The 22,894-nt window shown below is 31.8% G+C and overlaps 3 protein-coding genes and 1 long non-coding RNA gene across 21 annotated transcripts in view; 3 read left to right on the top strand and 1 right to left on the bottom strand.

The window, feature by feature from the left end:
• LOC123258611 overlaps positions 1-740 on the top strand; it is a 902-nt gene extending 162 nt beyond the window's left edge. Inside the window, exons 2-3 of the long non-coding RNA XR_006508101.1 lie at positions 33-385; positions 531-740. This is a non-coding gene — a long non-coding RNA (uncharacterized LOC123258611). The remainder of the gene's footprint in view (positions 1-32; positions 386-530) is intronic.
• Positions 1-14,454, bottom strand: part of LOC123258600 (titin-like) — a 25,217-nt gene extending 10,763 nt beyond the window's left edge. For 5 of the 13 annotated variants that reach the window (XM_044718718.1, XM_044718720.1, XM_044718727.1 and 2 more), the window contains exons 1-3: positions 4,089-8,393; positions 1,594-1,853; positions 743-1,480 (exon numbers count right to left, since the gene is read on the bottom strand). In XM_044718718.1, the coding sequence (XP_044574653.1) occupies positions 743-1,480; positions 1,594-1,853; positions 4,089-8,285 (5,195 nt within the window). In that variant the 5' untranslated portion in view covers positions 8,286-8,393. Of the gene's footprint in view, positions 1-742; positions 1,481-1,593; positions 1,854-4,088; positions 8,394-14,225; positions 14,289-14,362 lie in introns of those variants that run through there. The other 8 variants (XM_044718729.1, XM_044718730.1, XM_044718723.1 and 5 more) reach the window with 8 other exon arrangements.
• Positions 8,593-22,894, top strand: LOC123258608. 6 transcript variants are annotated; one of them, XR_006508098.1, is made up of 12 exons: positions 8,593-9,058; positions 9,187-9,268; positions 9,536-9,777; positions 9,912-9,975; positions 10,758-10,822; positions 10,879-11,093; positions 11,914-12,301; positions 12,971-13,299; positions 13,397-14,332; positions 14,412-14,789; positions 21,970-22,483; positions 22,560-22,894. XR_006508098.1 is itself a non-coding variant. In XM_044718744.1 (3 exons), the coding sequence occupies exons 2-3, from the start codon at positions 22,385-22,387 to the stop codon at positions 22,887-22,889; spliced, it is 429 nt and encodes a 142-aa protein (XP_044574679.1). In that variant the 5' UTR covers positions 14,714-14,789; positions 21,970-22,384; the 3' UTR covers positions 22,890-22,894. The 6 variants fall into 6 exon arrangements, 2 of the variants coding, with proteins under 2 accessions (XP_044574679.1, XP_044574678.1); XR_006508097.1 differs by lacking the exon at positions 10,758-10,822; XR_006508099.1 differs by lacking the exons at positions 10,758-10,822; positions 10,879-11,093.
• LOC123258610 lies at positions 17,650-18,972 on the top strand. The gene is made up of 2 exons (XM_044718745.1): positions 17,650-18,525; positions 18,613-18,972. Exons 1-2 carry the CDS (start codon positions 18,427-18,429, stop codon positions 18,940-18,942), a joined length of 429 nt encoding a protein of 142 aa, XP_044574680.1. The 5' UTR covers positions 17,650-18,426; the 3' UTR covers positions 18,943-18,972.

The following is a 22,894-nucleotide window of genomic DNA, read 5'->3' as shown; positions in this document are numbered from 1 at the left end:
GTTTTATTTAATTGAAGGTAAATATTTTTTAGATGAAGAAAATAAAAGTAAGAATAAACAGGTTTTTCGTCATAACACGAGATAAGATTTTAAATCGACATGACTTTCCATTGAGAGTTGAAGAGAGCTAATACCATTTATGGTATTAGTGATCGATGTTGCTCGCGGCACATTAAATTAATTAGTAGGACACATCAATGTATCGACAACTTATTGGAATTCATGTATCAAGAATTTGTCAGTCTATTTATGAAAGCTGTTGTGAAGAAAAAAAAAAAAAAACATTTTATTTTCCATTTTTGCAATGAAACTTTAGACATTTGGAAAATCTGTTCTACGTAATACATATTAAATCGATTTATTCGATGGAATAAATACTAATAAGGTAAGCAAATGCTCCGTGTGTGTAAAAAAAAAAAAAAAACCACGACCTTATTAAATCTCAAAACATAAATAACTGATGAAGAGATTAACACAGAAGGCCAAAGATATTCGAACAAAATTAGTCAATGTATTTATTCTGGTTTCAGAGCAAAAAAACACTGACAACATAAGATTGCCATGAAAAATTAAATATGAACGATTGAAACGCGTAGGTAGCTGATGATTCTAATTAGGAATAAACAGAGGAGGTAGCTACAATGATTAAATTCTATAAATCATCGGTGAAGGCATCAGTGGCCCACATACCATTAGTCATCGATCTAAAAAATGTGAGTAAATAAAGCGGTATAATACTAACCCACAGGTACATAATTCGCAGATACATTGCTCTTTCAGGGGAATTTCTTTGAGTACATTAATAGAACCTGGTTTCTGAGGTTTGTCACCGTCAAGAGAATCAGGAGATTGATCTCTGCGTTGAGGTCTTTTTTCCGGGCTCTTCTGTTTTTCTGGAGAATCAGACCGACTGGGTTTCCCGGCAGCTGGTCGAGATTTTTCGACAGGAGAGTCAAGAGAAAGAGAATCAGGAGATTGATCTCTGCGTTGAGGTCTTTTTTCCGGGCTCTTCTGTTTTTCTGGAGAATCAGACCGACTGGGTTTCCCGGCAGCTGGTCGAGATTTTTCGACAAGAGAGTCAGGAGATTGATCTCTACGTTGAGGTCTTTTTTCCGGGCTCTTAAACTTTTCTGGAGAATCAGACCGACTGGGTTTCCCGGCAGCTGGTCGAGATTTTTCGACAGGAGAGTCAAGAGAAAGAGAATCAGGAGATTGATCTCTGCGTTGAGGTCTTTTTTCCGGGCTCTTCTGCTTTTCTGGAGAATCAGACCGACTGGGTTTCCCGGCAGCTGGTCGAGATTTTTCGACAATTGGCTTCTCTTCAGGCTTTCGGCTGGGTTTTCCCGCTGTTGGAGTTGCCTTTTCAGTTGTTGGTTTGTCATCGGGCTTACGACTAAGCTTACCAGCTGCTGGTATTGGTTTTCCAGGTGTCACGTGATCTCGCGGTTTTTCTGGTGACCGTGGTCTTGCTTCCGGTGAGCTGTTCGATGAATATAAATTATTCAAATTATTTATAACTCTAGATATTTTACTAATTTTTTTAACTAATACTAACTTGTAAAAAAAATTATTTAAAAAATAAATAATTATTACCGTCGAGTTTCTTCAGGTTGACGAGGCCGGCTTGGTTTGCCCGCAGCAGGAATTGATTTGGGTTTATCGTCTTCCCTAAGCCCTGGTATTCCTCGTGGGTATCCCGGTTTTTCCGGCGCCGTTTTGTTCGTCGGTGAATTCCCAGGTCTTTTCGTAATTTCAGTTCTCTCATACTGAGTGTCATCGACATCTTGCGATACCATACTAGTCACCTGGTTCTCGATGATAAATTCCTTCGTTGACGTCTCGGAGACATCTCTCTAAAATTAATAACCACACAAGACAAATAAACAAAAATTACATCAAACCCTCTCATAATTAAGCTTACAAGCACAAGTAGTAAACTACAATTGACATTTTATTCAATGAGTTAATTTACAAAGCAGACATCAAGTGCCAACAGGCGCCACATTAATTTAACGTGCCAGTCTAATTATAATCTATATAAAAGAGTTCGATGCTCTTAGTTGCTAAAGAAGTTACTCAGACTGGCACAAGGCAGTCTACCGTGCTCACTTGCTAGAAAAAAATATGTATATGTATATATACAGTAGTGCTAAGCAATAATTACGCTCAAATGTTACCTTGACCACTAAAATTAACGCGTTATATTTCGGATCAGATTTCTAATGTAATCGATTAAGCATTGATTACTTCATCATTGGTTGAAGTTAATGAGTTAAACTAATCCATTCATCTAGGTTTAATTCAACTTGACTATCTGTTTGAAAATCGTTATCATAAACCGCATCACTTCTGTATTACTCAGTCTCATCAACATCGATCATCAATTACACTCTATTCTGTGTTAACATGCTACACCTGACCTGCTCACAAGCCACAACACATACGACAGGTGTCCATGACAAGTTTATATTCTATAGTCTTGATTATAGATTTTTAAAAATAACAATAAAACTTATAACAATGCCAATGAAATTGACATTGACAAATATTATAACATTCCTCTTTTTATTACACTAACATTGAAGCCTTTGTTTCACTTTCATATTACTTTTTATACATAGCATAGATAATTACTTTTGTAATAAAAAAAACATTTTATAATCTCAATGCTGTAATCTAACGATTACGTGTCATAGATAGGAACATTGCTTTTAGATAATTATTTACTAAATTATTCAATGTCTTTTTAAAATAATTGTAAATTATTACTTTATTATTTTAATAATAACAACAAGGTTTAAGACGAATTTATTTTTAAGTGGCAATAATAATTATAAGAGGCTCTATAATAATTGAACTTGACATCAGTGACTAGTCGCAGAATTAATTTAAATAAAAAATTTTATTAGCATTCGTCATAAACTCGTTTTAAATATGGGCATTAAAATATTTATTTGAATTACATAAAAAGCTCAGAATCAATCTAAACACATATCTCTATCTTTATTTGTCTGTATTCATATAAACCGTCAACGAAATCAATTTGTCGCACAATCAATGAAATAGCAGCACGCGATGATATCATGCTATTAAATGTGGTATATCACGAAAGCTAAATTGATGTTCAGTTGATAGTCTTTTATACGGCTTTAGAAAATTTATATTAAGGTAAAAGCCCCAATAGATGATCATGTACAAGTATATGATCACTCCATGTATTTGTATACCTATATTTGTGAATATAGATATACAAATACATGGAGTGATCATATACTGGTACGTGATCTATTGGGGCTTTTACCTTACTGTCACACCAAAAAATTTTTAAAATTACCAATTATTACTTTAACTACATTTTAAAAGTTTATTTTTAAACGGTGATCTATGTTCTTTAATTAGTGTATATAGCGTATGTAATAATGACTTAGAAAATCGATAAAAACCATTGCCATTACTATTTTTTTAATAAATAAAAACTTAAACGTTTTATATTTAATTTTTTAATTATTAAAGATTAAAGTAATGGATAATTTATGTCAAATATATTTTTATAAAATAAGTAATCTTATTTGTATTTTAATACGGCAGATAAGAATTTAAAATTCAGCTGGGTGTCAGATCATTGATCAAAACATTATGATGTAACGCAGTATAACGTCAGAATAATAGGCATTGCGCGATTGAAATCTACAACTTCCGCGAGATTATACTATTCTCTTTTATTCTTTATTCTTTATTTATTCTTTTTATTTTTTATTTATACAACTACACACCTCGTGAAGGCAAAATGCGTTAGCTCAGATTTATTTTTAACTCATGAAACTTACTTTACTTCCACACATAAACATATACCCATAAAAATAAATTTATGCGTATGAGACTTACGGCGAATCCTTGAAAGCATGAAAGAGTGAAAGTCTTTAGTTATTTTATTTTATACTGCTATCTTCTTAAATACCCGTTTCACTTACATTAGCAAGAAAGTCTTTAGTACTCAAGCGAATTTGAATTTGTTTATCCAACCGCTGGCTTAAACGCGCCGTCAAGCCACGTCAATCATAAATCAAACTAAAAGTTATTCCACTTACCACGTCTCGGGTGTCCTTAAACTCGCTGATATAATTTTCCTGCACAACATCAGTGAAGCTGGAAGATTTTTCAACAATAAACGTCTCATTGAGTATAGTTGTGTCTGTCAAATTGTCTCTAATATTTCGCATAGTAGAGTCGGACGGAATGGGCTGGATTCTGTCTTCTCTATCTGTAGGCTTCCGTGGTTTGTCCCTAGAATCAACTGTCGATTTTTTTCCAGTAGGTTTCGTTTTATCAATCGGTTTTTTGGGTTCCTGCAGCTTTTCATAAGTGAAAGATCCATCCCAAGTCGATGACCCGGGTTTAGTCGGACGTGCTGAACGATCTGTAGGACTCCCCGGCTTTTCAGGACTCTCTGGTCTGTTTTTAAGACTCTCTGGTTTTTTACCAGGACCCAAAGGCTTTCGTGAATCAGAAACCTCGTGGATAACTGTAGTAGAGAAATCTGTAGAGTCGCGTGACACTGAATTAACGGAGCTAGATTTTTCAACGTTTATGTATTGAGTTGTGCTCTTAATGTCTTGTGAAACGTCAACGACGCTGGTTTTTAAATCAGTGATAGACACGTAATCATCTGTATGTGAAACATCCTTGGGTTTTCTATCTACTGGAAGTTGAGAGTCAGTTGGTTTCTTGGGTTCCTGCGGCTTTTCATAAGTGAAATGTCCATCCCAAGTCGAAGATCCGAGTTTCGGACGTGCTGAGCGATCTGTAGGACTTCTCGGTCTTTCAGGACTCTCTGGTCTATTTTTAAAATTCTCCGGTTTTTTGCCAGGACTCAAAGGTTTTCGTGAATCAGAAACCTCGTGGGTAATTGTAGTAGAAAAATCTGTAGAGTCGTGTGTCGCTGAATCAATGGAAGTAGATTTTTCAACGTTGATAAACTGAGTTGTGTTTTTGATGTCATGAGAAACGTCAATATTACTGCTCAAGTTAGTGATTGATACGTAATCATCTTTCGAAGTAGTTTTTGGTTTTTTATCCACTGGAAGTCGTGAATCAGTTGGACTTTTATCAATCGGCTTTTTAGGTTCTTGAGGTTTTTCGTAGGTGAAAGATCCATCCCAAGTCGATGACCCGGGTTTAGTGGGACGTACTGAGCGATCTGTAGGACTCACTGATTTTTCAGGACTTTCTGGTCTATTTTTAAGACTCTCTGGTTTTTGACCAGGACCTAAAGGCTTTCGTACATCTGTTACTTCATGTGTGATTGTGTTTGAAAAATTAGAAGAATCAAACGTCTTGGAGTCAACAGTGCTAGACTTTTCAATATTAATAAACTGAGTTGTGCTTTTAATATCTTGAGAAACATCAAGATCACTTTTAAATTCAGTGGATACATAATCAGTACGGGAAATATCCTTGGGTTTTTTATCAACGGTAATTTTGGTACTTACTTTTGTATCAATTTGTTTTTTAGGTTCCGGAGTTTTCTCATACGTAAACGATCCATCCCAAGTTGAAGATCCCGGTTTTGATGGACGAGCTGCCCGATCTGTTGAGCTCATCGACTTCTCAGGACTCTCTGGTCTTCTAACTGGACCCGCAGGCTTTCGCGAATCAGAAACCTCATGAGTAATTATATTGGAAAAATTAGAAGAGTCGTAAATCTTTGAATCAGTACTGGATTTTTCGATGTTAATGAACTCAGTAACATTTTTAATATCTTCAGATACATCGACGTTAGTTACAAACCTCTTATCAGTACGTAAGGTGTCCTTGGATTCCTTATCTACCGGAAGTTTAGCATCGCTTGTTTTCTTATCAATCGGTTTCTTGGATTCCTGAGGCTTTTCATAAGTAAAAGATCCGTCCCACGTAGAAGATCCAGGCTTTGATGGACGACCTGAGCGATCTGCTGGTCCTGATTTTTCAGGACTCTGCGGTCTTTTGCTGTGAATGGTCTTCAAGTCAGTTGTCTTCGAATCAGCCATACCAGAGGTAGACGTCACAGTACTGTACTCCGTTGTACTTTTAATGTCATCCGTCATATCAACGTTAACATTAGTTACATAGCGATCTTCAGACGTGTCTCTTGTTTTATCAACCAGAATTTTGCTGGTAACTTTCTTATCACCCGGCTTTTTTGCGTCAACAGGTTTTTCATAAGTAAAGGAGCCGTCCCACGTGGAGGATCCATGTTTCGTCGGTCTGCTCACATGATCTTCAGGGTATGGGGACTTTCTACCCTGTAGTGATTCCGTAGTCTCTCCGGTAGACTCAACGCTGTATTTGGTAGTACGCGTTGGTTTACCATCAACAATAATTATTGTCTCAACCGCTGTGGAAGCTAGATCAATATTCGAGGAATCCGAGTAGCTTTCATGGACGCGGGATTGTTCAAAAATAAATCTCTCTGAAGAACTTACTTCTGACAAATTGGAGTCATACTCTCGGAGGTCCAGCGTAGTGTCGCTGACTCTGGGCTTCCTGGCAATAGGAACCGGGTCCGGACGCTTAAAAGTTCCGTCCCACGTCGACGAACCAGGTTTCAAGGCAGCCCTGTCTGTTGTTTCTGGCGACGAGGGTCGCTTATCTCTCGTGACATCTTTCTGGTCCCACCCACCAGAGTCTCGAGTGACAGAAGTAAGACTGGACTCGCGAACGTCCGAGAAACTAGTTTGGCTTGACGAAGTCTCGACCACGTACGAAGATGTCGATATATCAGCTTCATTGATAGTGTAATCGTCAGTAACATCTCGTATTTCAACGTCTGTTCTCTGTCCACGATTTGTCGGTCTTACCGCGTCAGTACGAGTCGTTTTGGTCGGCGGCTTTTCGTATAAAAATTTACCATCCCAAGCAGATTGGCCTACCTTGTAAGCCTGCGACTTATCTGGGGTTTGTGAGCGCCTGGGAGTACTGGAGTCTCTTGGAATGGGGGGTTCTTCTTCTGGAATAGCTGTAGACACGGAGGTTACTTTTTCAATACGTTTCCCATCGCTCGCGTCCTTGTATTCTACTATGTAGGAGGACGAGGTCACGGAGGACTCGACTGCACTATCGGAAATATCTCTGACTTCAACCGTGTCTCTGACCTTATCAGATATTCTCACGACCGATGGCTCAGTCGTTTTACTACTGTCAATAACAAAACTTCCATCCCACGAGGAGTCGCCAGGTCGTGAATTTTTGCTGTGATAATTACTGTCAAAAGAGTCTGTCTCAATGCTTTTTCTAACGTCCGAACTACTGTGGGAAGTTATTACTTCAGAAACATGGCTGGTGGAAGTACTTTCGTGTACTTGAGATTCTCGAATTTCAGAGCTAGATGTTACGTCACCAGAAATAAATTTTTTTACCTTTTCAGAGCGGGAACTGGGAACCGGCGATGATAATTTTGTTTGAGAATTAGTTCCTGATTTTTCTGGTTTTTCATACACAAATTTACCGTCCCAAGATGACTCTCCGGGTCTTAACGAAGGCACGCATTTAGAAAACTTGCTATTGCTATTGCTGCTGTTTTCAATAAATGTATGTTGAGATTTTCCCGAGGGTTCTACCATACTCTCACTCAAGACATTTTTCTCACGACTTGCCACGACATTTCCATCAACATTTTTACTCTGAAATGACTCTTGAACTTTATTAGTGTCGGTATAAATTTTTCCGTCAACTTCGCGAGCTTCTGATACAAGTTTACTCGATTGCTGGCTTTCTGAGGACCGGCTGTTAGTTACACCCTGGGCCGTGGTCTCGTGAAATTGACTGGAGGCTTCTTCAACATGGGAAGATGTGCTGTACGAACTAGAAGACACTACATGGCTATCGGAGAGCTCCAAATTATTGGATTGTGAAATATTTTTGTTACCATCAAGAAATCTAGCTTCCTGAAGGATCTGCGTCTGTTCGCCCCGTATAAAATCATCCGAAGCTTTTCCATCTTTTGTTGTCATTTGTCTGCTCGTCCTGGGTGGACTTTCAATGACCTTGATGATGTTGCCCTTGGAATCCATAATAACTTCTCGGCTCCCACTAATTGTCTCAACCACATTGCTCTGACTTTTAGTTTCTACACTGGATCTGGCCTCTTCGACTACACGGGATGATGTCACCACTGTAGATGACGATGATGTGATTTCTTCAGTGGTACCGACGTCCATTGTTGACGTCGATGACGAAGATATTACTTCATTCCCACTATTCTTCTTCTTCTTAACCGCACCTGCACTGTTTTTTTTACTCAAAACCATCGCGCTTATTTCGCAACTTATTAAAATTATTCACTTGAAAAAAAGTTCACTTGTTATCTAATCCTATTGAATATTAATAATTTATTGTCTCATTAACATATCACCTGTCGCTTTTTAAATAATTTAATATAATATAACAATTATTTCGCGTTTTATAATTTTTAATTTAATAATTTAGGTTTTAATTATATATTAATAACAATAATAATGTCTTTTTATTTTTCTTTACATAAAATTTGAATCACAGTGGTTTTGAAAAATTTATAAACTCTATTTTTATATAAAGTTGTCGGTGATTCGCCTCACCATTTGGATCGGCAACTACTGACTGGAACCGGCGGAACGCGTAAGTCTTTTCTCTCTTCTTAATTCCCCTCTCTTTATGTTAAGTTAACGCCTATACCACGGTACACATAACACAACTTTAAAAATGTAAGATGTAGATGTGTAAGCTTTCTGAGCTGAGGTACTAATGCAGACTGATATATATAATAATATATAAGTTCAACTAAGACAAATACATATACAAATACCTATATCAACGTGACCACGATCATATCATTCCCTCTCTTCCACATATGCTCTACGTGTCTATCTACTTATTCGAGAATCCGCGTGGGTTGTTTTACTTGTATTGTTACTGGTTTTATGTATATGTGTTTGTATTTGTACTTTTATTATAGGTGTATTGTATTCTCGGGACGAGTGATTATAAAAAGTGGGAATTAAAACTCATGCATTGATGACATACGTATTGGTATTGGAATCCACAAGTTAGCCGTGGTTTATTTATTACTTTTTTGGCGTTTATGTCTGACAAACTTTCAATGATTCATCATTATTTATATCATATACAAAACATATTTGTTTTATATTTATAATAAATAATTTTTTTTTCTAGTTCATGGATGAAAAATTTTAAATGACTGGCATTTGGAAATATATGTATATAGATAAAAATAAGTGGAAACAGACATCTGATTGTAAGTGAAAAATTCTTTACTGTAAGTAGAAAAAAAGTTTAGTTATTTTTTTTTATATCAAGTAAATACTTAGCTTCTTAAATTCAAGTGGTAAGAAAAAAACAATAATAATAATTTATCGATAATAAAAATATTTTTAATTAAGACTGATAACATTTTTTAAATATAAAGTCTCATTATACGTGATAAGATTTATATGTCAATGGAAATAACAAACTAAAATAACTTGCTCAATTTACAGATTAAATGTAAACATATTTTTTTCAGTTAATTTTCTTAAATGATGAAGTAATTAGTTTATAGTCCTGAGGAAAAATTTAAATAACTTATGATAAACAAATTAAGCCAGCAAACAAATAAATATAAAGTAATTATAATTATAAAATGACAACAGTAAATATAATTAAAAGGAAGAAGGGGTACACGGTTCAATGAGACACAAACGGAGTAATAAAATGAGCGATGACGTAATTAACTTAAAATACAAGTAAAGAAACTCACCTAACACGGTATTTTATATTTATTTTCATTTACCAAACTATTTTTATTCATTATTCATTTATTTTATATTTTTTTTTGGTTTTTTTTTCTTTTTACTTGAACTCCTTTCATTCTCGTCCCGTTCATTCCTATTTCGGAGCAGCTTCGCGGTATACGAGTAAGAAGAAAAAGATTTTAAGTGGGTCACGGAAAAGCGGACATGCAGGGTGAGTCGCTGGTTGCTGGTATTATTTTACAACTTTTAAAAATTAAAGACTTTTGTTAGAGAATTATTAAAAAAATATAGACATAAACTATTGATAAAAAGTGAGAAACACGAACGGTGCGAGTAAGTGAATTATTTAGGTATTTGTAATAGGCAATAAAGATAAGTCAGTCAATAATTTTAATGTCGTGTAGATAATATTTGACAGATAATGATAAAGCTTAACATTGTACTACAAATATTATAGAGAATAGTATTAGTCATCGCACATTTCATATTAACATCTTAATAAGTGTTTAATAATTCAAATGTTCTTTGGTCCTTAGAAATCTAATTGGAACATTAAGAGACATTTGACATGCGAAAATGCCGTAAACGTTGCGGTATTATCTGCGTCCTCGGGCTATTTGCCAGCTCACATGCTTACAGATATACACAACACATAAATATACAAGTCAACACATATTTAAACTCGTTGAACTTTTATAAAAGTTTTTAAAAATTTTTTTAACCATTCTTAAGATGTTTGAACGCTTGAAGACCAAATGTTTTAATAAAAACAAAGTAATTATCATTATTATTATTATTTTTTTTTTTAATGATATACAATCAATTAAGAAACTTTTACAAGTTCCTACCTTAACAAGCTGTAATTCAATTTATTTACTCTGTACGTCTTGATACGAATCGCATATTAATTTGTTACTATAAAAATGTATTAATTATTTCTTCTTAATTGGTAATCAATTGGTAATTAAAAATTTATAATTATTTCATTTTCAGTAACGTATCAAATGTGCATTCCTACAATTTAATTCGCATGAAATTATGGATATTTTTTGTAAAAAGTACATCAAACATTATCGATCATGACACGCTAATCTAACCATCGTTTTTTTTACAGCTATGAAGCATATATTTATATACAATGTCGTGACAAGAAGACTAAATGCTGAGGCTCTGTACTCGTTAAAGTGTACACGACTAGATGGACAGTATAAACAAGTAGTACGTGTCTTGTTGACGTTGTGCAACCTGCAATTTAAGACTAGAGACTCTCACTCACGCGTGATGCTTCAAAATACTCTAATTTATTCCATGCATCTATCAATTTAATGGGTAATATGTCTAATTAGACAGTAAAATTGACGTTTCCGCGTGAAATTACAATTATAGAAAAAAAATAATATACATATATAATTACTTGTCAAATCAGTAATTACTAAAGTGAGGTCTCCAATTAAATAATTATAACAAGAAGTAAAAAATTAAATGGTTTAGTTTGTACGAGAGTTGTAGATATATGAGTTTTTTTCTGGTTTATTCTCGATCGAATCTCAGACTCCGCGGTTAAAAGAAAGCGTCATCGTTTCAGTTATCCGCGTAGGTGGAGAACCTACACTTAGATCCGCCTTATTTGGTGAATGCTCCGAGGCTCGTGGGCGACAAACCTGAAGTAGTCGATCCAGTCATTCGTATTTTGTATTTACAGTACCAGGAAAACATTGACAATGCATTCACACATCATACATAACACTTTTTAGTATTATTAATATATATTACCATAAAAAAATTTTAATTCTAAACACTTTAGGCAATTCAATTAATTTTTAATTTTAACTGTTAATGTGCAGTAAATATATATTTAAGTTTAATAATAAATAACATTTAAATTTATTATTTATTATTGAAATTTTTTAACTGATGACTTTAATACTACAGGAAGTCATTAAAGTAAGTAGGCGGACATTTTAAAGGGCCAAACCCACGCAAATAATATAAAGGCTAACAATTTCTGCAATTTATTTCAATTTTCAATGCCTTTCAAAATTATTTTTAACATTTAATACTTCATACTTTTAGTTTATTGAAAAGTTGTAATTTAATAAGTTATTTAATTAATAAATTATTGTAATTTTATTGTTATTTTATTTTCAAGGAGTGGTCATGAATTAAAATAGTGGTTGAGTTTCAGCACTCGATACAAGTATTGCAAGAGGATGAATGCAATAAGGAGTGATCGAGAGTTATTGGTTTGCCTTGATGTAGATCGGAGCCGCCGAAAAGGGATTTATCGACGTAATATAAGTCCTGGAATCGATGACAGAGTAACATTGTCGTTTTATGGGAATTGAGCGCGAGTACGTGCGACGAAATACATAAAACCATCAATCTTGCACCACTCACATTATCATCTTTCTTTTTTTCGCTTTTTCCAAATCAAGTTAACTTGATTCTCGTTTTATTTAATGGGAAAAATGAAAGCGAATTATTTACAATTGGCAATTCATCAGTAAACTGACCTCGTAATTTTTTAATCTATAAATGTAAGTCTGATGTTGATTAATTCAATGAATTTTAATTAGTACTTATCTCATTACTGATCATTAGTTAAATATTTTGAATGAACATCATCGCTCAATCTATTACATAAATAAATCGTTAATATTTTAGAATGACATAATAATAAAGTAAGGATAAATTTAAAAATTAAGGCTATTAGAAATTTTTTTTATTATTTAAAAATTTTTAGTGTCACAAATTTTGAATTTATCTTAATTGTAACACTGAAAATTAAATATTCTTAGATTTAAAATTTGCAAATAATTTGCTCAATAATTTAGAAGCAATAATATATCATGCCGATAATTACTACACTGACAAAAAAAATAATTTGATTCAAGAGAAAAATTTTTAAATCAAATAGAATTTACTTAAATCAAAATTAATTTCTTGGTTCAAAAAATTTTTTACTTGATTAAAGTTAATTTTTTATCAGTGTTTTGGTTCTTACTTTTGTAGTAAAAATATAAACATTTCGTAATTATATTATTTTTCTTATATTTTGCATAAATACAAAACCATACATTAAAAAACTGAGAAAATAAATTTATTTGTAAACGTTTTTCTTGTTTTTATAAATATTATAACAGATTTGATTTTGTGTACAATTGAAAATTAATATATCTGGCTTATAAAAATGAAATTATTTTCAGGGAAAAGTATGACAATATTCTGAAAATCATACATTTTAGTGGTTATTCTGTATTTATTTTACGTAATATATATTAAGAAATATTTATAAATATTCAATATTGCTACTATTGTTTGTTTTACATTTAAATATATACACATATTTTTTATTCAACTCCTTTGCAACAAAGAGGCTTGATTATTTACAATATTGATTATCGTTTTTGAAGAAAGAACCTTTTACATGTGGTGAGTTGAATGTATTACGAGAAATAGAGTACTCATAGTTCCCGGCAATCGGCGACACACTTTTTTATGCCAAGATGTGACAGATTAGAGCTATTAGCACCTGGTTCGTATATTTATTCTAAAATTTGACTTTAGGTCAAGGATATAAACTGAAAAATAAACTATTAGCTTAAATTGATAACTGTATTTTTTATTTGCAGAAGTTAACACAAAAAGAATATATAATAGCTAAAACTTTTAAGTCTGATAAAGTCTTTAGTCTCATCAGACTTGTTTGAAAGTTATCAAGCGAGCAAGTGAAGTTTGCACGTGGGAAGAAGAGTGTAGTAATGAATGAATGAATGAATTTATTTGTACTAGCATTCACAAACGGAAATAAAAATTATCACACCAGCCGTAAATATTAGTCTGTATAAAGATTTAAATTCAAATGTCCACAAGATGAAGTCATGGACTATTTTGTTTGTCTTGACAAAAGGGCGGAGCAAAAAAAAATCTAAATGTAATGGAATAAGTGAAGTCACTGTAATATATTTATAATGCAATGTAAGTGAAAGCAGAGTAAAGAAGTAGTGTGCACAATATACATACAAGTACGTTTTGCAAGTAAACGTCGTTTGCCTTATACGACCGTGACACTAAAACTCACGAGTTACATCGTCCTCGAGACAGACGCAACAAGGGAGTTTAAAAAACTTTACCGAAGGCGAAAAAAAACCCACGAGGACACAGGGACATAATATTATCAAATGATTCATATTAGTAAGAAATAAATTATATTTTATTCACAAGATCACAATCGGGTTATTCAATTTTATTCCATCAAGGATTTTGAGACGATTTCATTAGATCAATAGATTCTTAAATTGGTATATAGAATTATTGAGGCAGACAGCCGCATCGTTGTGGCATAGATTCGGTAACTGAGCGTCTACAAAGCAATCAAAGCCCAAATAAATCTACTTTTCAAATGCAAGTGTAATTTTATTTGCAAAAAAAGCTCACAACACAATTATTACTAAAAGTTACCCAACAAACTTTTATTGCTTTTCTGCATGTCAGAAGCTCATTCCTCATGCTCCCAATCTATCTATCAAGGTGAAAAGACAAAAAGTTCATTTTTGTTTAATCTTAATGTGAGTAAAATTAATCGATTGCTCGGTTACCTAGTAAGTTATTAATGTTCTTTATTAACGACTCTTGTTTCATTTGTAGCGATAATAAATTTTGGTTGGAATATTCATAAAAAGCCGCAACTGCTGCAGTGATGCCTAAAACGATCGATTTAGGAGCCTCCACACGCGTTAGACTTGGCACTCGTCCATCTGGGATACCAAAACATACTAAATTGATCAATTGTCATCGCCAATTTGGGTGCCGATGAATCACTTCACATTAACACCACTCTTTAAAATCCTAGTGTTTGAGTCTCTTTATGACTTTGGTGGTTACTTATTGCATTGTACTGGCGGTAAATTACCCGGAGGCTAAAGGTAGAATGATGCACCAAGCACCATGCGCGAACGCGTCGCGACGTCTAAAAGCTTCCCGCGTCGTCAGGAAGCTCAGTGGCTTTCCGTCAACGTTGTTAGGGTAACAATGCATACACGTTAAATTTTAACGCGCAGCCGCTCAAATAATTATACTATAGAGATTGTTGGTGATGAGCTGATGAGCTTCCTAGAGGGTTGTTAGTAGGGACCAGGTTAATGTGTAATCTTCAAGGTAAATGATTGCTCGACCTGCTTGGGATGGCTTGTTAGAGTTCAACCGTATATGCTTTAAATTGTAATTATTCATGTGACACAATTTACCTATTAACGATTGTTTACATAAGTTTTCCGAGCTATTATTATTGCTATATGACTATTAGCAAAGTAACAATATTTCGAAACAACCTTTAATAATTTGTTCGCCATCCGTTAGTTCAATCTTCAAAAAAAATTATGATGTTAAAGTTAGTCAGAGATCAAAGAAATAAAACCTCAAATCTTATTAGCTCTTAAAAAATTCAAATAAAAATTTAGTATTAGTTAAACAGAAAAATATCCTTTATTTTGTAAATAATATTTATATTAATTTAAAAATGGCATTGTAGTTAATAAATACTCATCAATAATTGTAGATTGTATTATCTGACAAGAAACAGCTTCACTGTAAAAAGTCACGCCAATTTCACGTTCACAACACTTTAAAAAAAGTAATTATTCACAATAACATATGAAATAAAATTCAATTAAAAAGAAATAATCGAAATAATTTATTAGAGTTGAATAAAATTTTGTTGTGGTTTTAAAAATTAAAAAAAAATTTGTTTAAACTTAGTGGAACTCGTTGAGTATCTTTAATTTTTTTAATAAGTCTGGTAACTATTTTGATGTATAATAATTTATTAGTAAATAGATATAGTGAATTATAAAAGAAGTAGAAAAATCTATCAACGCAGGCCAAGAACATCCGAAATAATTTGTTTTCATTTTTGAATTCGCAACAAAATTTCATTTAATTCTAAAAATTATATCAATTATTTTTTTTTATTCCATATTTTTTTCAAATTTTCTTTCTTTTGATTGAAATGCAAGTATTGTTTTAAAAAATTAAATTTTCTATACATTGGACTTGATTCATTTTTCTAAGAAATTCAACAGATAAAATTATAGACCTGTAAAGTTTATAAGACAAACGTTAAATACGATATTAAAAATGGCAATAGATTCATGTGAATAATATTTTATTGAATAGAATGCAATTAACAAACTCCTTCTATTATTTTTGTCTACGACAAATTATCTCTAATCCCTTTTTACCAAAAATTTTTATCGATATATGAATGTCTATGTATTGTTCTTGCTTGGACTACCTGGTCAGTAATCATGTAAAGTAGAGAACTGAAAGTATTGCTTTCTACTGCAGGTATAAAAAGGTATAATTATTGTAAGATTTTAATGAGAAAAATTCTGTTATTACCGCTGCAACGTAATTAAGTAGTTCTTAGAATATTTGTGCTATTTGCAAAGACCGATGTGAACGAAAATTATCAATTAGCATTCATTATAATTATATTATAATTAAAAATTCTGTAAATCTATATTCGATAAGGTTGATACAATAGTTGATTTTAATCATCTTATAATAAATAATTTAATTTAACTCATTATTGTAGTTATACGATAAAAAAAAATGAAAATTATGAGAAGAAAATTTTTTTGATACAAAGTTATTTGCATTTTATCTTTGATAGCATGAAAAAATTGTGTTTTTTACGTAGAATTTTATAAATTTTTTAGAAAAAAATTAGGACGACGGTTGACCCTAAAGGCCATCCCTGCAACTTCCCGCTCACTTTGTACTTAAGCGCTCAAAATTACACATTACATTTTTGAGCTCTTCAAGCTCAAAATATGATACTTGTGTCATTTTGAGCTCTTCGAGCTCAAAACTCTCATAGCAGCTTAATAAAACACAACTTTTTGAATTTTCAAACCGCAATAACTTTTGAATGAATGAACCGATCTTCATGCGGTTGGCAGCATTCGACGCAGTTTTCGAAGCCTCATGAAGAATCTTTGAGTATGAATTGATCGAACTAGGAATTTTGGATTGATTCCAAAAAAACACTTTTTTTGGTTTTCTTTCGACAACGATAACTCACGAACGAATCAACCGATTTCGACCGGGCTGACGGCGATCGACGTGGTTTTTTGATTTTAAGAGCTGATTAGTTCTTGGAATCGATCGGTAGAGCCGTTTAAAAGTTATTGAAAAAAAACCACATTTAAAAAAATTTTTTTTGTAGTTTTTTTGAGATTTCTCAAAATTTACCGGTTCGAACCGGTCCAAATTAGATTCAAAATCTAAGTTTGGTCAAGCCCTTTCGAATGGTGCCAACCGCGAAGAAATCGGCCAAGCCGTTCAAAAGTTATAAGAGGGTCACATATATATATATATATATATAACATTCGGAAACATTCGGAGAAGCTTCCTAAGACCTCAAAACGTCGAGGTATGATGAGAACTCGATTTTCGAAAAACGGGGTAAAACCAATAACTTCCCGATTTTTGAAAATTTTAAATTTTCTTAGCGGGAAGTTAAAAATCAAAGGCTTCCCATGAAGGGAAAATCCAAAACAACCAAAAAGATAGTAGAAAATTTTATTTCTCAATTTTCTATATTTTTTTTACAAAGTACTTTTAAAAAACCGAAAAAAATGCCCTCTGATAAATTTAGAGTATCTTAATTATTGTAGTAGTTTCTTTATTGTGAATCAAATTTAATTAAACGTTAAAAGCGGAGAAATTTTTTAAAGATTAAGTTAAATTTAAATCGAAGAAATGATCGAAAGTGGACAAATGATATAAACATATTTAATTATATTAAAATACTTTTCATAAATAAAATATCTTCAGTTAAATATAATTTTGTAAACTTTAAAGTAAATCGAATAGATATCAATAATCTTTTACGGCTGAAAAATTATTTATACAAAATTGAAAAGTTTTCAAAAATCAAAAAAATTTATTTTCAATCACCTACGACTCATCAACATAACGTCCGATTTTTTTTTATTTTCAAACTTGATTTGTAAAAAAGTCTGAAATTTTATAAAGATCGGTTAAGAACTATAAGCGCAAGCTTGCTGACATGGCGCGTTACATCATATACTTTTGAGCCAATGTTATTTTTCAAACTAACGTGACAAAATAAAGCATTATAGCAATATTTTTTTTAGATTGCGATATTAAATCGGGTACTATGACTAGATTTCTGAAAAAATCTATAAATCTACCTAAAAAAATATTTTCTTGTTCAACGTTTCTTTCACAGGACCTGAAATTTCATTTTTTGAGGGGATGCACAATGTTCAATGTCGTCCATCTTGATTTTTTTTTTCAACGTAATAATTTTCAAGAACTAAAAATTTTGATTGGCCAAAAATTACCAATCACAAAGAAATTTCCCTTACTATTTTACTAATTTCCCTTTCCTTTCAATTTTTGTGGCAGTTTTGACCAATAAAATTCTAGTATCAGGTACCTGAACTTCATAATTTGCCAAAAGAATATTCTAGAGTCACTCATTAGCAATTAGGCTTCGCTTCCTTCCGTATTTTCAGGTATAAATAAGGGTGCAATATCAGTTTTAAATCAGATTCATAGCAAATTTTGAGCTATTAAGATACTTGCTTTAACAGAAATTCACCTTTGAAATTAAAACTATTTCGTTAACAAAATGCGTGACTCAATTAAGATGTCCGTTGGAGAAGTTGAGGTGATGACAGATCCGGAGACTTTCTGGATCTTTACAGCTGAAATCAAAACTTCGCTAATGGTAAGTGATCAGGATTTTTAATCAATCTTCAATTTAAGAAGAATTATTAATTTTCATGTTTTATTTATTTATTAATTTATGTTTCAGCTAAACTTTGGATCGAAGTTTCCAATTCTTGAAGAGATGCTGAGCAAGTTGGAAACAGAGCCCGACGTAGAAATTCTACGAAGAATCGCAAAAAACGCCTTGTCGCCGGAATTAGTCAACTCTGCAAATTCTGGAATCAATTTACTGTTCCAATCTATTGGACAACCACCAGAGATAACAAAGAAATTAAGGCAGAAATTCAATCGGTTGATCAAGGGCAGGCTGTTCATTGATTTAATTAACGATGTGGCTCTAAAAACTGAAACAGAGGTTGAAATGTTAAGTTCGAAGCCTGGCACTAATTCGGCCGAAGAGTGTATTTTTCATTGATATTTTTTTATGTTAATGTAATAATGAATGAATGGGAATTTTTTAATATTGTAAATATTTAAAAATTTGTATGTTTTTAAATTTTAGACATAAAATTGTAAATAAAATAATGACTTTTTGAAAAAAAAAATAGTTGTATTTATTCGAATATATTTAAGAAAATAATAAAAACCTTAATAATGCAAATGACATTAGAAATCTTATTTTATCTCATTCCACAATTCATTTTATATATTTATATTTAATAATCGTTTATTGATATCATTCGGTTTTTCTGACTTAGAAATTTTATTCTAAAAATAAATAAATAAATTATATTTTATTGTTGTTTAGAATTAATGAGTAGATGTATCAAACATTTTTTTCTTTTTTATTTATACAAAGTATTTTTAACTTCCCGCTAAGAAAATTGAAAATTTTCAAAAATTGGGAAGTTATTGGTTTTACCCCGTTTTTCGAAAATCGAGTTTTCATCAGAGTGCCGCGCGTGCAATGATCTTTTGACATGCTGTTACCAAAATTACTATAGCTCGAAAAATATTCGGAACTTTCATATAAAACTCTATATACACATATTTTTTAATGCATGAACTTTGATTTAATAAAAAAAAATAATTTTTTTGAAATTTCGAAGTGGCTATCGCCCTTAAGTGCGCTCTTTTTAAATTAATTTTGAAATTGTTGAAAAATTATTATTCATCAGTTTTAAGACTGTTTGGAAGCGCTCCGTTTTAATGTTCTGGGGCTCTGTCGCTGTACGCTCATCTTAAGATAATCTAAAAAATTTTCTGACTATTTAAAAATTTTCTTAAAACGCTTCCTTACAATGTTCTGAAGCTTCGTCATTGTGAGCGATAGTCTTTAAAAAATTTTTTTTTTTTTAATGAAAATTACCATTCTATATTATCATTGAAATTTTTAACTTTCTAGCGGACTTTTTTAAAAATTTTTTTACATACAAATCTTCTCTAAACAAAATAAAAAAATTAACCAGATCAGTCGAACCAATTTCGAGTGATACTCAGACAAACATGCAAAAATTGATTATTATTTAAATAGATTTTTTTTAAATTTACTTTCTTTTGATTGAAATTCAAGTGTTTTATTTTAATTAAATTTTCCATGCATTGGATCTGACTTATTTATCTAAGAAATTCATAAAATAAAAATATAGACCTTTAAAGTTTATAAGACAAATGTTACATACGATACTAAAAATGGCAGCACATTTATGTGAATAATATTTTATTGAATAGAATGCAATTAACAAACTCCTTCTATTATTTTTGTCTACGAAAAATTATCTCTAATCCCTTTTTAACGAAAATGTTTATCGGTATTTGAATGTCTATGTATTGTTCTTGTTTAGACTATCTGGTCAGTAACCATGTATAATAGAGAACTGAGAGTATTGTTTTCTTCTGCAGGTAAAAAAAGGTATTATTATTACTGTAAAATTCTAATGAGACAAATTCTGTTATTATCACTGCAACGTAATTAAGTAGTTCTTAGAAGATTTGTGCTATTATAGAATGGTACAATACAAACAATAAATACTGATGTGAACGAAAATTATCAATTAGCATTCATTATGATTATATTATAATTAAAAATTCCGAAAATCTATATTAGGTGAAGGTTGATACAATATTTGATTTTAATCATTTTATAATAAATAATTTAATTTAACTCATGATTGTAGTTATACGATAAAAAAAAAACAATGTAAATTATGAGAAAAACATTTTTTTGATATAAAATTATTTGAATTTTATCTTTGGTAGTATGTAAACAATTGTGTTTTTTTACGTAAAATTTTATAAATTTTTTAGAAAAAATTAGGACGACGGTTGACCCTAAAGGCCATCCGTGCAACTTCCCGCTCATTTTGTACTTAAGCGCTCAAAATTACACATTACATTTTTGAGCTCTTCAAGCTCAAAATATGATTTTTGTGTCATTTTGAGCTCTTCGAGCTCAAAACTCTCATAGCAGTTTAATAATTCACAACTTTTTGAATTTTCAAACCGCAATAACTTTTGAATAAATGAACCAATTTTCACGCGGTTGACGGCATTCAACGCAGTTTTTGAAGCCTCATTACGAACTTGTAAGTTTTAATCGATCGAATCAAAAATTTCGAAGTAATTCCGAAAAAACACTTTTTTCGGTTTTCTTTCGACAACGATAACTCACGAACGAAGATAAATATTGATGTTCATCTCTTCAGATATTAATAATTAATAATAATAGAATATTTTATCGTCAGCTAGTTTCTTGAGCCAAGAAATTGGTATATGAGCAAAAGTATTTTTTTTTCTCAGTGTGGAACACTTTACACTATAACTTTTGAATAATATTTTTGAATTATTTTTTTATTGCGAATTTTGATATTTTACAGGTTGTCTGGAACATCGAAATTGATTTTAATTACATATTAATTTTCAGTGATTAATTTGTTTCGCCAATTAACTCATGTATTTGCATTAAAAATTGAAAAAACGGAAAAAATTAACAGATTTGAACTATCTTTCACAGCGGAGAAATTTCTATAATAAAAGTTAAATTTAAATCGAAGAAATGATCGAAAGTAGACAAATAATATCTTTAATTAAAGATAATTGTGTAAAATTTAAAGTAAATCAAATAGATATGAATAATCTTTTACGGCTAAAAAATTATTTATAAAAAATTGAAAAGTTTTTAAATCAAAAAAATTTTTAAACATCGATGACTCATCAACATAACACCCGATTTTTTTCATTTTCGAACATGATTTGTAAAAAAAGCCTGAAATGTTATAAAGATCGATTAAGAACTGTGAGCGCAAGCTTTTGCTACATGGCGCGTTATATCATATAAACTTTTGAGCCAATGCTATTTTTCGAAATAATTTAACAAAATAAGGCATTATAGCAAAATTTTCTTTAAATTGCGATATTAAATCAGCTACTATGACTAGATTTCTGAAAAAATCTATGAATCTACCTAAAAAAAATATTCTCGCGTTCAACGTTTCTTTCACAGGACCTGAAATTTCATTTTGGGGCGATGCATAATGTCCAATGTCGTCCATCTTGATTTTTTTTCAACGAAATCCAGTATGAATAATTTTCAAGAACTAAAAATTTTGATTGGCCAAAAATTACCAATCACAAATAACTTTCCCTTACTATTTTACTAATTTCCCTTTCCTTTCAATTTTTATGGCAGTTTTGACCAATAAAATTCTAGTATCAGGTATCTAAGCTCCATGATTTGCCAAAAGAATATTTTAGAGTAACTCATTAGCAATTAGGCTTCGCTTCTTTCCGTATTTTCAGGTATAAATAGGGGTGCAATAGTAATTTTCAATCATATTCAAAGCAAATCTTGAGCAATCAAGACATTTAAAGCTTAAACAGAAATTTGTATCTGAAATTAAAACTATTTTGCTAAGAAAATGTGTGACTCAATTGAAAATTCTGTTGGAGAAGTTGAGGTCATGACAGATCCCGAAACATTCTGGATCTTCACGTCTGAAATCAAAACTTCGTTGATGGTAAGTAATCGACAGGATTTTCAATCAATCTTTTATTTGAAGAATTATTAATTTTTATGTTTCATTTATGTTTCAGCAACAATTTGGATCAAGGTTTCCAATCCTTGAAGAGATGCTCATCAAATTAGAAGCAGAGCCCGATGTTGATATTCTGCGGAGAATCGCAGCAAACGCGTTGTCGGGAGAATTAGTTAACTCGACAAATTCTGCAATTGACTTACTTTTCAAGTCTATTGGACAACCACCAGAGATCATCAAAGAATTGAGACAGAAATTCAATCGGCTGATCGAAGGCAGGCTGTTCATTGATGTAATTAATGATATGGCGCTAAAGATCGAAAGAGAAGCTGAAATGTTAAGTTCGATGCTTGGCATTAATTTGGCTGCAGAGTGTATTTTTAATTAAAATTG

This window comes from Cotesia glomerata, linkage group LG2 (assembly GCF_020080835.1).
Source record: "Cotesia glomerata isolate CgM1 linkage group LG2, MPM_Cglom_v2.3, whole genome shotgun sequence".
Lineage (NCBI taxonomy): Eukaryota > Metazoa > Arthropoda > Insecta > Hymenoptera > Braconidae > Cotesia > Cotesia glomerata.
The sequence above is the reverse complement of the archived record's forward strand: the minus strand, read 5'-3'. Positions and strand labels throughout refer to the sequence as shown.

Bases quoted from the DNA above. Each gene is read 5' to 3' on its own strand.
- LOC123258610 (XM_044718745.1), top strand. From the start codon at position 18,427: ATGCGTGACTCAATTAAGATGTCCGTTGGAGAAGTTGAGGTGATGACA. The intron at 18,526-18,612 runs GTAAGTGATCAG...TTTATGTTTCAG, and splicing joins AAATCAAAACTTCGCTAATG to CTAAACTTTGGATCGAAGTT.
- LOC123258608 (XM_044718744.1), top strand. From the start codon at position 22,385: ATGTGTGACTCAATTGAAAATTCTGTTGGAGAAGTTGAGGTCATGACA. The intron at 22,484-22,559 runs GTAAGTAATCGA...TTTATGTTTCAG, and splicing joins AAATCAAAACTTCGTTGATG to CAACAATTTGGATCAAGGTT.